Source organism: Anser anser, assembly GCF_964211835.1.
Source record: "Anser anser genome assembly, chromosome: 22".
In the NCBI taxonomy this organism is placed as follows: Eukaryota; Metazoa; Chordata; class Aves; order Anseriformes; family Anatidae; genus Anser; species Anser anser.
In genome coordinates, this window is record NC_139743.1 from 4,226,780 (window position 1) to 4,241,901 (window position 15,122).

The window sequence follows — 15,122 nt, forward strand, 5'->3', positions numbered from 1 at the left end:
TAAACAAAAAAAAAGATCCTTGTAACCTTTGAGCACAGACCATTAAACAAGGACAGGAGAGAGCTGCTCCCATTTCTGCCCAAAGGTCTCAGGATGACCTCAGCCGTGGTATCTAACCTTTGATATCCCTGTTTCTCCTGATAGTTTTAGACACCTATCCCTGGCAGGCAGGGCCAGCCTAGTCAGTGGTGAAATATGTTTCCATTGGGTGATTTGACTTCACTGAAAATCCACTGATTAAGTAAAGAGAACAAAGCAGAGCTCTTTAGGGGAGTAGAGGGGGGTGAGAAGAGCCTGTTTCCTCTTTGCAAAAGGAAGAGGAAAATATCTCCATTCCAGGCTGGAATTTAGCATGTTCCTTCAGTGCCACCTTCTTTTCCAGGCTCTGCTTCCTAGGGCAGCTGGTGGGATATTGCCTCTGGGTGACAATATCAGCCCCTCCCCGGGGTGCAGGTTCCTGCTGCAAGGTTCTGCCAGACACCAAAAAAAAAACAAAACCTGACTGTGACAGCTTTTGGAGGAATTCACCTTCCTTCGTTCTGTCCTTTCTCCATGTGCTGGAGAAGAAGGGTGACGCTGAACTTAGTTGTGTGGCAGAAAGGAGAAGAAAACAAAAAGCCGAGCAGAGCTGGAGATTTAAGAACCACTTCTGCTCAGAGTTCTGCCAGAGAGTTTGCGGGAAAATGGCAATTCATTTAATCAGCAGCATGGGTCAGCTTCATCGATTTTCATCAGACACCTCCAAAGCACTTCTCCTGGTCCCTCAGTCATTTCTAATTCCATCTCTGAGGCTGTGATTGCCACCAAAAGACAGCACCAGAAGGGAAAAGAAACAGCTATTAGAGTAGCCCGAAATGAATATGAGCACTAAGCAAATTTTGCCTCGTTTAGTTTTTCCCTTAGAAGGTTTAAAAGCAACAAACAGCTCCTTGATTTGCCAGGCTGCAGTCTCTTGTGACCACAGTCACTAGCCCAGGCTGGGCGCAATGCAGTGTTTACTGGTAACAGGGAAGCAGAGTGATTTCACAGGAAAATCAACAAGATAAGGAGCAAAGATCAGAGATACTGAGGTAACCACAGTCCTTAAGGGGTTAAATTAGATGATGCAATTCCAGCATTGAGCAGAGGAATGAATCTTCCTCCTTTTGAATGCATAAAAAGGAAGAAACTCACAGCAAGGAAGTTTTGAGCAGCATTTCGCTTTCTCATGTTTTCTGTACTTTTTTCCTCCTTTACTGGGGTGTTCCCCTAGCTGAAGATAAATATCTGCCTGAATATTTGTGTTTGCACTTGGAAGCATCACCCTCGAGTTCAAACATCATGAGTCATAGCAGGAGATTTAAAACACACATGATGAATTTAAAGGTAATTGCATTTGTTTTTTCTGATCCCCTAAGTTGCACGTGAAAGTCCTTCTCTACTTTTCTCTACAGACATAAGGTCTAGAAACCTTTCCTTTTTTTTTTTTTAAAGTAAAAACCCTATTTTTCCAGCAATAACTTGACTTGGGAAGCAAGAGAGAGACAAATATTGCCAGGCTTAAAAGAACATCACGAGCTGCCTGCAAGCTACCTGCCTGCAGAATACAGAAACAGCGCTGACTACAGCCCAGGTCTAGATCTACCTTTTCTACACTTAAAAGAGAAGGGGACGTCTCTCCACAATGACCGTTCCTGCCCCGAGGAGCTCATGCACTAAATAGGCAGCCTAGCAATAGGAATAGCATCTCCAGCTGCCCCTGTACCTGGGGTTTCCCATCCCGACAGGCTCCTCCGTGCCCTTCCCTGCCTCATTTCTGAAGCTGCACCCAGCTCTGCACACCCGTCAAGCCGTGATGGAGGCAGAAAACCCGCATCGCTTTGGACCCGCAGCAATGTAATTGAGAATTCGTTCACTTGTGCTCATTTTGTATTTTCTTTCCCTTTCGTAGAAGGAGCAAAGTGGTTAGGTGTGCTGTGATTAGGCACAGGCAAGCCGGCTGTTACATGACACACACCATAATTAGGAATAAGCAATGCTATAATCGTTAAATCAAGCAGATGCAGCGGCTGGAGCGCTCACCTGGCAGGTAGGGCCCATGGCAAGGATTCCCCTCCTGTGCTGGAGGTGCAAAGTGCTCTAGGTGTTCATCCAGCAGCCTTATCTCCTGGAAATCGAGGCTAAATGCTGCAGGAAAATAGCTAGCTCCATTATGTGCTGCTGAGGAGAAAAATTACCCTGTTTTAGCCTTTCAGGCCTGAAAACACTCTTGCCTAGAGCAAACCCTTACTGTTATGTCAAAATCAGTCACTTGTGGGTGCAGTTGGGAGGGGAGGGGGACAGGGGGAAGAGACAGACCTCTGCCATTATCTGGCTGCTCCAGGGAGCAGGTAAAAACAACCTGATCCCACGCAGGAGCTCTTATTAGAAAGGCAAAAAGAAAAAAGAGCAACTTCTAAGCTTTCCCGGTGCTCTGGGAGGAGGGAAGGCTGTTACCATCCTGCCTCAGCAGGAGGAGGCAGGGGTTCTCCTGAGTCACGGCCGTCCAGCTGGGAAATCACCTCCTGCTGCCCGGTTTGTGCTTCTGCTCCTGGCAGGCTGGGGCGGCTCAAGTCCAGTGGTTGCTGAAAGGTTTTTCATGCCGAGGCAGCAGGGAGAGCCCCCACTGCTGACAACAGAGCATCGGTCTACAAAAAAAAATAAAAAGCCAATTAGGGCTGAAGAATCCCCGCCTGGTTCTGGGTCCTCTCTGGGTTTTTAAGCACAGGTCTGCCTGCCGCCCTGACCTCCTTGTGAGCAGCCACCCGCTGAAGTTACTGCAGAGAAGACCTGGCTGAAGAATGGAGGTGCTCATTTTTGTCTTCAGAGCCCAAAAAAAAATACATTTGGCACAGCTGCAATGCAAACATTTATCAGCAACCTACTTACCTGAACAGGGTGAATGCATCTTCATGGCGCAGTAACGCCTGGACGCCGATCGTGCCTTGCATTTGGCAGGATCACAAGGCACACAATTAGCAGAGGAAGATCCCTCCCCATGCCATTAAGTCCTTTGTGAGCCGACAAGAAAGAAATCCCTGCCAAGGAGCAGCACAAAAGCTTGTTGAGACGGACCAGGCGCGAGGTCTCTAATGAAATGGGCCTTTGCCAACACACCCTGAGGTTCTCGTTCAGATAGGGACAGCTTCAGACTGCATCTGGGCAGAGAAACGGACTGCACGGCTTGGTGGGGATCGTGGTTATCAGTGTACTCCTTTTTAATGATGCCATTTATTTCAGTGACTAACACCTGATGACTTCCAGCAGCTGAAGTGGGCTCTACCGTCCCCCACTCCATCCCCCGGAGTTTCGGGGCAATCCAAGAACGCCTCACATAGTTGCTGCTGGCTTTGTCACCAGGAAGCAATGTTCCAGCTGTTCCTCGCTAATGCATCCGAGCTCTCCTCCACCCATCTTTTCCACTGAAATTACAAGGTTTCCAGGTTATAAAGTTCCTCCTTTGATAAACATACATGAATAAAAAAAAAAAGAGAAGCTGATGCCTTTCCTGACATGGGAAGCAGCTCAACAAATAACATTAAAATTAATGATCCTGAAGATGATGTGCCACACAGGAGCACGAGGAACAGCCCCCGGTACCAAATGGGCCTAAGAGAGCATCGGTGTTTTGACATCTCCGTGCTCCAGCCCTCCCACTGCTCCCCCAGGCTGAGCTGAATTGATCCTGCTTATAGCACTTGGTGGTAGGGGCTGTGTTGTGCCTTTGGATTAGTTGGTGTCTGGGGAGCTTAACCACCAATTACATGTGCTTCATTGCTGCAGACCTGATAATAACAACAATAATAATTATCACTCATAAGGTCTTTGCATTTTCAGAGCTCTCCACAACCATTAACTAATTAACACTGTAGAAACCTTTGTTTAATTTAGAGCATCTTTAGACGGAGGTCACTCCTTCAGCACACAACTGCCACCAGGAGATGTCACAACACAGCTTTCTCACTCGGTCTGCACGCACGTGGACGCGCTCCCACCACCTTCCCGTTTCGACACAGAAAGAGAACAGAAGCAAACAGGCTCAGACCCAGCTGAGCTGAGACACCACGCTGCCTTTTCATGTTCTTCTCTGGGTTCCTCTCTCGTGCTCCACACTCACTGACCGTTAAGGCCCTGTAGAGTAAGTCAATGTCTTTGCAATGTACATAGCTGAAGACATCTCCCAAACAATTCCCCGTGAAGCTGTTCCAAGGAAGAGGAGCTAAGCCAGGCTGCTTTCTGCCAGTCTGGGTTGACTCTCACCCTCTGCACAAGCACAGAGGCATGCTGATTTCAGCCCCTTCCCACTTTAGGGAAGAGTCTTGAACCAAGAAAGAATAATTACATCCAAGTAGCATCTTCCCCGTGCACAGACCCTCCAAGTACAAGCTCTCCCCACGCTCTCCTCTCTACTTACCAGAGGGAGGCTACCAAGAGTCAGATGCCTTCACCACAGCCTCCTGCACACAGGAGAAACCCCAAACTCTCTGGTAGCTCCTGAGAGCACCCTGCTTGGCACCCCGCAACCAGAGCAGGATCCTACCTCTGCTTTCAGCCTGCCCACACGTGCAGACAGGCGGGGAGGAAGGAGCACGTTGGATCCGCAGAGCATTTGAGAGGAGGAAGCTTGCCTTGGAAACCTTATCTGGGATCCAGATTGCATCTGTTCCTGCAAAACAGCTTTAGGATACAAGTCTTCCCACCACTGCAAAGAGCAGGGGCTATGCCGTGTGCCTTAGCAGGTAGTCCAGGATAATTACAGGTGTATAAGAAGTCACCAAGGTGTGGGGGGAGAAATAGGACAGGTGAGCAAGTTTTACCTGACTTGAGAATTAAGACTTTTTCAACAAAGGAAAAAATCACGCACAGCACAGAGACCATGCAGAAAGCCCCTACAGAAGGAGGAGTGAGTGGCCTGGAGCTCAGCCCCATCCATGTTTCAGCCCAAGTGGCCGAGTGCCAAGCCCATGAGTGGGACCAGCCATGCTTGCACAAATCCCAGAGCCTGGAGCACATCGTCACACACGGGTAGACTCCACGCCTCACTTTCCTCCCGGTCAGGCACCGTGCCAGCTGCTCCTTCCACACACGTTCTCCCCTCTCTGTGTCCTGCATGATTTATACAGCGTTTAAATAATAAATTGCATGGACGTCGCGGAATTTATAGCGCTCAAAGTAGGTCATTAAATAAATCACTGTATAATTTATATAAATGAACCTGGATCTTGCAGTGGGAGGATTTCATTGGAAAATCAATCCACAGAGTTTATAAAATTGAAGGATTGTCAGGGATTTGCAGTATTTAAGTACCGTGTGTATTTAGGGTAAAAATATGAGTGATTTATGCCGGGTGCCAGCTGGGTTTCCACTCACTCAGCTGGACATCCCTGCCTGCATCTCCTGGCCTTGACTCTGAAGGATCCTCACCTGGGGAAGTCACTGCCCTCAGAGGCAACAAAACCTTCTGAAGGATCAACGAGAAACAAACACCGAAACTGGAAGAAATAACAGTGAATAAGCAAGCCCAGGAACAAAGAGCTGGTCTACATGTTTGCTCTGGCAAACAGGAAAGAAAGCCTGCGACAAGGCCAAGACGAGTGCTTTACTTTCCCCTAGGATATGACAGCAAGTCAGAAAGATTTGCATCCCCGGGAACAAACATGATCCAGTACCTGTGCACTGAACAGCCAGGCTGAGAGAGGCTTAGCTGAAGTCCTTCATGTTATATTAATATAATTCGTGGTGTATAATTAACTCTGGTCCCTCTTCACCTTTGATAAATTGAGCACTGGTGCCCACACGTGCTCTCCAAATAGCATCATTCGTTAGTTTGTCATTCCTGGGTGCTGCTATTACAGAGGAGATGCTAAATCTTACCCAGAGGGAGAAGGACCAGCCCCAGCGACTCCCTCCTGCCGGAGCTGTGCTAGCACGAGCCCACTGCCAGGCACCGGGGGGAGACCCGGGTCAGCTCCCCAAGCTGGGCGATGCCACAGCCCCAGAGCAGCAGGAGACCCTCCCCTAATTGCTCACCTGGTTTCGAAGTGGCAGCGTCCACAAGTGAGATCAGCTTTTCTTAAAAAAAATATATATTTTTAATTATTTTTATTTTAAAACATTTTTAAACTTATTATTTATTGGCTTTATGTTCTGTTGTTCCTCCTGAACCAGACCTGCCTTTCTTTCATGGCTGGTACCACCGTGGTCACGCACCAGCTGCCTCTGCTGTGTTTACATCTGCTCAGAGCTCAGCTGAAAGCTGGCCATGCAGTCAAAGCACAGGACTGGGGATTGGGAAGCTGTTCTTGGCTCTGCTATAGACCCTCTCTAAAGCCATGGCACATCACTTACTCTGTCAGCCCCATGCTTCCACCTCTGCAGGCAAGGTGAGAACAAAAATGTTCTCCTCCTTCCGCTTTTATATTCAGATGGAGCACTAAAAGGAAAAGACAAGCCTGATTTCTCTCTGGACAGCAACGAACACAATGACTTCAGGAGAGACTTTCCATGTTTACCATAATAATACAGGTAGGTGATGATAAAGGGCAAACAGAATAACTTAATTTTCTCTGATCAGGACAAGGCAGCTGTGTTCTGTTTGTCTCCTCCATTCATACGCTGGCACTGGCACAACTCTGGGCATTTGCAGAGCTCTTGGAGCAGAACATATTGATCTGGGGGCTGCTGAACAAACGCCTTGCAGAAAAAAGGCTTTGCCATGACAGTAGAAATTCACAGAAGGCACAATATCAGAGCACATGCCATTTTAAAAAATCTTATATTTAAGACTTAAACCTAAATCGCACAGTAGGCTCTTGAAATTAAGGTACGGCATTGCAAAATGTCTCAAGTGGTTCGCTTAAGGAGCAGTGTCATGCTCAGGCACCCCAGGGCTTGGAGGGTGCTCCCTGAAAACAACAGACCAGGGGCAGAACTTCTTTGTGGATACAAAACATCCCCACTGCTCACAGCTGAGCGCCTGGGGGGCTCTTGGACTTACCCTCACCTTCCCTCGCTGCTTTTCTTCTCCAGTACTGGGCTGTGCTGATGGAGGGAGAATGGATAGATGGAAGAGCAAATAAATGAATGCAGAGGAAAGCACTTACCAAAGCACTGGCCCAGGTAGAGCACAGGGATTAGTACTGACAAGAGCTTTGCGCTGTACTGCGAGCCAGCAAAACTGCTCCTCGCCACCACTGGTGCCCAATTCACATAAATACAGCAGGCAAAATAATAGGAGAGGGACAATGAGTGTGTTAGGCTGCCCTCGCCGCATTTGTGTAACTTTGAAGGTATCTCTGGAACACAGCATCTCTCTCAAATGAGCCTTCATCAAACATCATTGTTTAAAGCTCGTGAAAACAAAGAATCTCATTGATATTCGCAGGGTGGTGGAGAGTATTTTTGTACCTTTTTTTACTGTTAGCACCTAGGAAATGGCAGGTAATTTACATGTAATTTATCAACAGTGAGCAGAGGTGTTTTCTGGTTGGGAAAGGGAGCACACATTGTTCTGCTCCAGCAATTTACTCAATCAATATTGTCAAAGGCTCTGCAGTGCCCAGGCAGGAAACAAGAGAGACTTGTGGAAGACAGGAGGCTCGAGAAATGCTGCAGCGATATCAGGCCCCCACGCTGGACTTCCCATTGTTGAAGACTGATTTGCTGCTGATGGTTAAAAGTCATTTAAAGCAATGACTGTGCTTTCATCAGCTGGAATGTGTTTAGCCAAACCATAAAGGAAGACACATCGTCGTGGCTCATATTCCATCTTGCACCATATTCAACTCAGAGACAGGCCATGGGTTCTCAGGGAAGTAAATTAGTCTTTGCTAACACTGCCAGGATTGGGCTAATGAGGTTAAGGCTAGCTCTTGCGTATCCTGAAGGGCTTACGCTGCTGTATACAGTGAAAAAGTGAACACCATCCATATATTTATAAACCTGGGCACTCTTAATATACTTTGAGTGATCAGCGTGGTTCTTTTGGGACTCTCTACTGCTGTACCAGAGCCACCTGAGAAGGCCAAACAGGGCAGAGATGGAGTAGTGGAGCGTTTCCTTTTGCTCAGCTGCCTCCCTGGCCCCTATATCCAACCCTGGACTTTCTTAACCCCTGCTCTGTGCATTGCCCCCAGCTCCTCTGGTGCCCTGCAGCTGATGCCCAAGCTTGCCTGTGTGCCCACTGCCTGCAGGCATCCGACTGCTCGCCCTTGCCAGGCACCAATAATGACCTTGTCATACGGGGAAAGGGACATGCTAGCATTCCTCCAAAACACCATCAGGTATTGTAATCTGCACTTTGCTTCCTGCTGCCCGAGTGGAAAATTGCTTTTTTTATCTGAAGAAGGGACGTGTTTCGCATAGTTAGAGATACTGGGAAATCCTGTGTCAGAGGGGGAGGCAAAAAGCAAGGATAGAAACCTGCTGCTTTTTTTTTTTTCCCCTGAAAAGAAGAAACACTTGCCCTCCTTAAATCAGGGCCCAGGAAATTACTGGGACAGCAGCTGTGGGGACAGACACATCCCTGGGGGCAGACATCTGGTATTGAACAGTCTGGCGTGGATCGATACAGCCTGACTGAAGACAGGAGCAGCTCTGCAATTCCCCCCCGCTGAGGGCTTTCTGCCTGCCCTGCCTCTCCCAGCCCAGACCCGCATCCATCACCGAGGGCTCAGCATCTGTCCCCGTGTAGCTGACCCATTCCCCAGCCCGGCACCAGGCGTGCAGACCAGCACCCTCAGAGCTCATCAAGGCTGAACCACCATTTGCAAGCTCCTTCTCTACTTTTTGCCTTTTTTCCCCTTCCCCTCTCCTCCTGCTCTTCTCAATTCTAAATCAACTTGAACTCCATCTAAATGATCCTTAATCACAACCGACAGAAGTCCCAGCTTGGTAGGGACTAGGGACTCAAAGAGTAATTGTGTCTCGGGGGCGCTGGAGGTGTTTGGGTAACGCTTCGCGATGCGGCCTTACCTCAGGAGGGTTCCTCCTGCTCCAGCCTCAACCACATGAGGCCATTGGCAAATGGGCATGTGCTACAAAACGGGCTATTTTCCAAATAATTGGCTCTTGTGCAAGGTGTTTTGTTAGGAATGGTCAGAGAGAGCAGGGGGGAGGGTTCCCACAAAGCCCCCCCCGATGGCAGAGCAGCCCCGGGGCCATCCCCTCCCCACACATCTGCCCAGCCTGGCCTGCACCAAGGCCCCAGGGGGTCCTGCTGGCAAATTGCCCCCAGAACAGGCTCCTCGTGCCCTCCCTGAGCCCCTCACTTCACTGACTTGGCCCTCCCTCATCTTGCACTGCCTCAGCCAGCATCGGGACATGTAAATCCCCTGCCCAGGGTGCAGCCAGGGCCTGAAATGCTGATGCCTCTCCCCATGAACAAAGCTGTGCCCCAGGCAATCTGTTTTGTCTGTCTCCCTCTGGCTCCATCCTTTCTATTTTCCATTTGCATGTCAGTGTGAGCAGTTCCTCATCGGGTTTGACTTTGGGTTTGGCGACATGTTCATTAATAACTGTCACACACGTTACTAGACCCAGGCTTGCACAGACTTCTGGGCTTGTCTCACACTTGATCTGCATATCTGTAAATCCACATCCTGACCTGCAGCTCGCTGTTCTCATCCTGGCCTCTTTTCTTCTTGCATCTTTTTGCTAATATACACCAGCAGGACTCTGAGCCCAGCCCTGTCCATGGACTGGTGAGGCTGAGCCATTTAAAAACCCATCTGTTACACCGCAAGGAATTGCCCATGGCTCTGCCCCCACTTCCTCAGCTGTAAGAGGGGAAGTCTCAAGCTCACTGCTTCACAAAGCACCTCAAGCTCCAAATGAGAAGGATCACTGCAGCGCCAGATAATTATTACATCCATTAAGCAAATTAAATGAGAATTAAGCTCATTTAAGCGTTCCTGACAAAGGCTGGCCCTGAGATGAGCAGCACCCCACACTTTTGCTCCCTCAGGGAACCCCATTCCTGCCTCACCGTGACCCTGCTGTTCTCGGTGTCGGGGCAGGGGTGCGCGTACAGCACCAACAGCTCCATGGCAGGCAGCCCCCAGCCCATGGGGAGGAAGGATGGAGGAGGAGAAGGAAAGACTGAGTAGTCATCCTCTAAGTGGGCTTTTGATGTACATTCTCATGTCAAGCAGCGTGGCAAGCCTGGGAGTTCAGAGCCCCTGGTGCGCCGCAGAGATGTGGGTGCCTTTATTTCACCCATTTTGGAAAGCATTTCGGTTGCAGTGCCAGCTTGCTTTCACGGCTGTGCTGCTTTCTCCGGGACCGAGCTCCTTGTCACTTTGAAGATCCCGGCTGTTTGACTGCTTTGAATTCATTTGTTTAATGAACCTCAGGAGGCCACTGCACTAAAGCATTCCCAAACATGTTCAGAGCTTTGCAGTTTCTCCGCTAATTAGGGACTCCTTTGGGGCTAAACACAAGAGGTTCTGCTGCTGCGTTTGAAGCCGGCAGTAAGCCAAGGCAGAGCTGAATCTCTAACTCTAGCAGAGCATTTTTAATATTTTTCCTCCCCTATTTCCTCTTCTCCCCCCAATCAGTGCAGCCAAACACGCCAGCCACATACACCAGCGGCTGAGGTCAAGGTGCTCTGAGACAGAGGGAAGCATTTAATCAAAGCAGGAATAAAACTGCTAAATTCTGCCGCACTTTTCTGTACATGTGCACTTTCCCACATTACACAGCCCCTTCTCTTCCATGGGCTCTCTCCTCAGTGCCCGTTAACCTACTTATTAGTGAAGGCTGCTAGCAGCCAGCTCTGCAGATGGGGTCACTCATTAGTTGCTACCCAGGCACCGGCCAGCCTCAGCACTTGCAAGGTCAGAGCATGGCCTGGGCAGCCAGCCCGGCACAGGCAGCACCTTGTACAGCTCACAGCAGCTTAGGGTAGGAAAACAACAGGGAAAAAAGTCTTATTTAAGTGCCTCAAGGACACAGGATCATCATGGTGAGAGAGATGTCAGATGAAATCCACTCAGAGCAGCTTCTGCTAATGGAAGAGACTCCCCCTTGCTTCCTCTGCAGTGCCTGGCCCCTCGCAGCTTGCCTGCCAAACAGTTAAATGTGCATGCCCAGGTTTAAAACTAAGGAGCTGTACTTGCCATAGGGAACCAGGAAGGAAATTGGTACCTTTTGTGATTCATTACAACGACTTTATTACTCCTCAGAATTGGACAAAAGAAAGAAAGGTCTGCTCAGAATCAACACTGCGGTGCTCAGGGCACCAGGAGTCCTGCTGAATTAATTGCCAGGCACTTTCATTACTGATTAAATAGGAAATCTCCAAATGCCATTATAAAGCGATGATTAAACCACTCTGATTGGACACATCCTCTCCCTTCTAGACTCACCAGAGGTCACCTTCCTGTTGATAAAGTTCAGAAGGACAAATCTATAACGAGGAGGCAACAGCGATAAATAAACCATCTCACCAGAGAGCTGGAAACCGCATTTCCAGGATGAAGCTGTAGATGCCTTAACCTGGACCCCGCAGCCCAGCTGGAGCTGACCTGGAGCCAGCAGAATTGCCCACCTTGGATTTGGCTGCTGTAGCAGCAGCACCAGGCACTCTTCCAGCAGCTGCCTCCTGCCTCAGGTACCAGGCTTTTGATTCCCCGTGTCCCAGCTGCCCGGAAAAGTAACGAGGCAGAAAACTTCTCACTTGCTTAACGCCTGTGCCCACCGGGGGCAAATCTGGGGCTCACAGCTGAGCAGTGCTCTCCGCAGCAGGACCTTCCTCGGGCCCTGACCCCCTCGCACAAGCACTGGGGGCCCCTCCCCAGCCTGGCACAGCCCAGCAGAGGCTGCAAGGATGTCTCCAGCCCCCCCCTCGGTCTCTCCGGGGCTGTAACGCCCGCAGCTCTCACCAGAGGTCACTGCTGCCCACCTGCAGCCTCAGCACGGCCCCGAGGTCCCGAGCAGTCTCCCAGGCAGAGCCTGCAGCCTGGCAGCAGCCTCCCATCGCAAACAGCTCCTCCGCTGGCGGACGCTGTGCCCTGAGCCACCGCCAGCACGTTCTGGCCCTTCCTTACCACCCCTAGAAACAGATACTTCCCAAAGAAAAACGCCAGATGAGCACAGCCTCCAGACCAGCCCTTCCCCTGCGTGCACCCCTCTGGGCTCCTTCCCCCTGAGGCTGGGGCACCAGGATGGGGGCGGTGGCACAGCTACTGGCAGAGATGCTCTCCTCCAGGCAAAGCTGGCTGTGGCATGGACAGAGAGTAAGCCAGGCGAGCTCCAGCCCAAGGCTGCAGCCCCTAGACCACCACAGCCACCTCCTGTCTCACACAAGCCCCTCTTGCCTCCTCCCCTCTCCCCCAGCCCAGATTTCCCCCCTACCTTTGCCACACCGACGCACAAGCACCACTTCCCATTGCTGCAGGGGCAAAAGCAGCCCAGGTGTGCCCCCAGCCCCACTTATACCCTCTCAGCACCCACAGCTGTGGGTGCAGCCCCAACCCTCTTAACCCTTCCAGCCCCCCCCCAACCTCAGCACCCTTCAGAGCCTGCAGTGAATAGGAAGATGATCCCCCCCCTCGCACCCTAGGCACTGGCCATTGCCAGAAATGTGAATGTGGACGACGTGGGGGCTGGGGGCTGCCCTCACAAGCTATCTGCAGGGCATCCTCTCTTTCTGCACTGCCCAAGATCACGGGGGGCTGAGGTTGAAAGGCACCCCTGGAGGTCAGCAGGTCCAGCCCTGCTCAAGCAAGGCCACCTAGAGCAGGCTGCCCAGGTCCACGTCCACAACCACGCTGGTGGAAACCTGCTGCCATCTCCTGGGCAGCCCAGCACCCTTCCCATCAGCTGCTTCTCCTGGGGGCTGTTGCTCCCTGCAGTCCCAAGTCCCCCACCCCAGGGCTTTCCCTGCACCCCCCCCAGCACAGGAGCCTTCGCCAGCTGTGGTGCCCAGGCAGGAGCCGTCAGCCTCCTGCAAACAGGGGTGCTGCCTCTGCCTGCCTGATAATGCCTGTGGACAAACACGCTGCCCTACAAAGGCAAATAAAGCGTGCGGCACGGTAACAGGGCACCAGCTGAGCACCTGCTCTGCTCTTTTGGGATGTGCAGGGCTCGGATCCCACCCGGACAGATTCCCTTCCACAAGGCGGTAGCGCATGCACCCGGCCTCTGTATCTTGCACCAGATCTGCGAGGGATGGCACCAAACACCTGCACTGCTCTGGACACGCTGCTCTCCCTTTCCCATGGACAAATTTGGGGAAGAAAGGACCGTGGTGAAAACCCCAGAAAACCACCCAAACGCTGAGTGCAGCTGCGGCGCTGGGACAGCCAGCTGGGCTTTCCTCCCCAAAGGGCTCAGCAGATGTAAAAAGGGACACAAGTGACCATGGTCCTGGGAGGGCTGCAGGTGACAGCAGAGATCTCCTCTGCACTTGGAGGAAGCGAGTAGACCCGGGCACTGTGCTGTAGGCATTTGGGTCCCAGAAAAAACATGCTCCTGGCTGCAGTTTCTCCTGGCTCCTGGGAGCACGGCTCATTTGGTAACCAAACCACTCGGGCTGCCACAATGCAAAACAAGAGGTTTGTGGAGCCCTCTGCGAGCCTGCCAGGAGCACGCTTGCACTTGAGCTGTCCTTTCACTCCAGGCGGGTTTGCAGGAGAAAACAGTCCACGTTTCCATGAGGATTTGATAAGGCTGTTACCAGAATGACCCGTCCACGTGCAGCCCTTCAGCAGCAGGTCCTGCCTTGCAACGGGGTGGGATGTCTGCCTGCCACCCCCTGCCTGCCCCTGCCATGCCCCCTGCCTTGGTGGGTCGAGGGCAGGAGCAGGAGGATCCCGAGGAGGTGGCCAGGCTGGCAGGAGGTCAGCACGATGGGAAGCTGCAATATAAGCCACCAGAGGAGGGGACAAAGGGCCCAAAGTTGACTTGTGGAAGTACAAAGAAGCAACGGAGGCCAGGCAGGAAAATTCCCCTGTTAAACCGCTCTGTATAGGGAAGAGCCCTTTTGCAATGTGTCCTTCAAACCAGATTCCTCCCTTGCAAACTGCCAGAGCAAACCTGCCCTCCCTCTCCCTGCAGCCCTTTTGATGTAGATAACAAGGAGGTTTTCAGGACTTTATCCCCAGGGGCAGATGTGGCGAACAATCCACCTTTTCTTACTCACACTTGGATAAAGCCCCTCCGGGGCTAACAGACTAAAAGGCTTTAGACCTGAAGGCTCCTTCTGCTGTTTGCCTGTGGGAAATCCCACGCCAGGGACTCCCTGGGAGAGCAGCTGGCAGAGGTCGGGATGTTTCCCTGGGTTGTTTCCCTGCTGCAAGCCCGGGACACGTGGGGGAACTGGCAGCCTCCCAGCTCCCTCCTGCTGCAAAGCGCATTCCTCACCCGTGCCACAGCCTCAGAGAGACACCGGCCCTGCCCTGCTCCCTCCCATCTCTGTTTTCCTCTCATCTCCCATTCGGAGGCAGGTGATGGTGCATGGCAGGGCCATCTGCCTGCCCCCCAGCAGTGGGGAGCTGCAGGGACAGTGGTGGCCCCAGAGCCCCAGCCGGGTGAGAGGAGCAGAGCGCAGCCGTGGTAACTCGCCACGCACCACGAGCGGGGCAGGAAATCTCTCAGAGCCAGCTGAGCAGCCCGAGCAGTAAAAAAACCACCCTGCAGTTACCAAACACGCTGTTTGCAAAACAGGCCAGTAAAGCTCGGCCACCCGCCGTTCACCCAGAGCAAACAGTCCGACAAACCCGAGCAGAGGAGTTCAGAGGAAATGTACCTCCCTCTGCCTGGAGCAGGGCAGGCTCCCTCCTGGGACAGCCAGGCAGGAGGGGAGGATGCTGGAGGGGCAGGAGGGAGCCTCAGCACCCTGCCCGGCCCTGGCTCAGGACCTGCTCAACCCAAATGGCTTCGCTTGCTGCAGCCGCTGTACGAGAGCAACAGCCCGATCCAGTCCCGCTGTGACTCACGCTCCCACCCTCAGAAGCAGGTTGTTGCGTGCAGTTGTTTATTCCCTGCAAGACTGCTGCGGTTTTGCTAAAAAGATGCCCCGTCACCTGCCAGCTCCTCCTGCCAGGAGGAGAAGGTTTTGTTTTCGTAGCTCCTGGTCTTCCCCGAACCCAGCCAACACGCTG

At 51.8% G+C, this 15,122-nt stretch overlaps 1 protein-coding gene across 19 annotated transcripts in view; it reads right to left on the reverse strand.

The window, feature by feature from the left end:
• Nucleotides 1-12,500, reverse strand: part of LOC310885358 (uncharacterized protein) — a 46,175-nt gene extending 33,675 nt beyond the window's left edge. The window contains exons 1-6 of one of the 19 annotated variants that reach the window (XR_014574729.1): nt 12,373-12,486; nt 7,016-7,059; nt 6,049-6,090; nt 2,908-5,124; nt 2,541-2,666; nt 2,062-2,199 (exon numbers count right to left, since the gene is read on the reverse strand). Coding sequence is in view for 5 of the 19 variants with exons in the window: in XM_083808638.1 (XP_083664764.1) it covers nt 2,062-2,199; nt 2,541-2,666; nt 6,049-6,090; nt 7,016-7,059; nt 12,373-12,407 (385 nt within the window). In the remaining 14 variants the exon portion in view is untranslated. The other 18 variants (XR_014574728.1, XM_083808640.1, XM_083808638.1 and 15 more) reach the window with 18 other exon arrangements.
• Nucleotides 12,501-15,122: the final 2,622 nt, after the last annotated feature.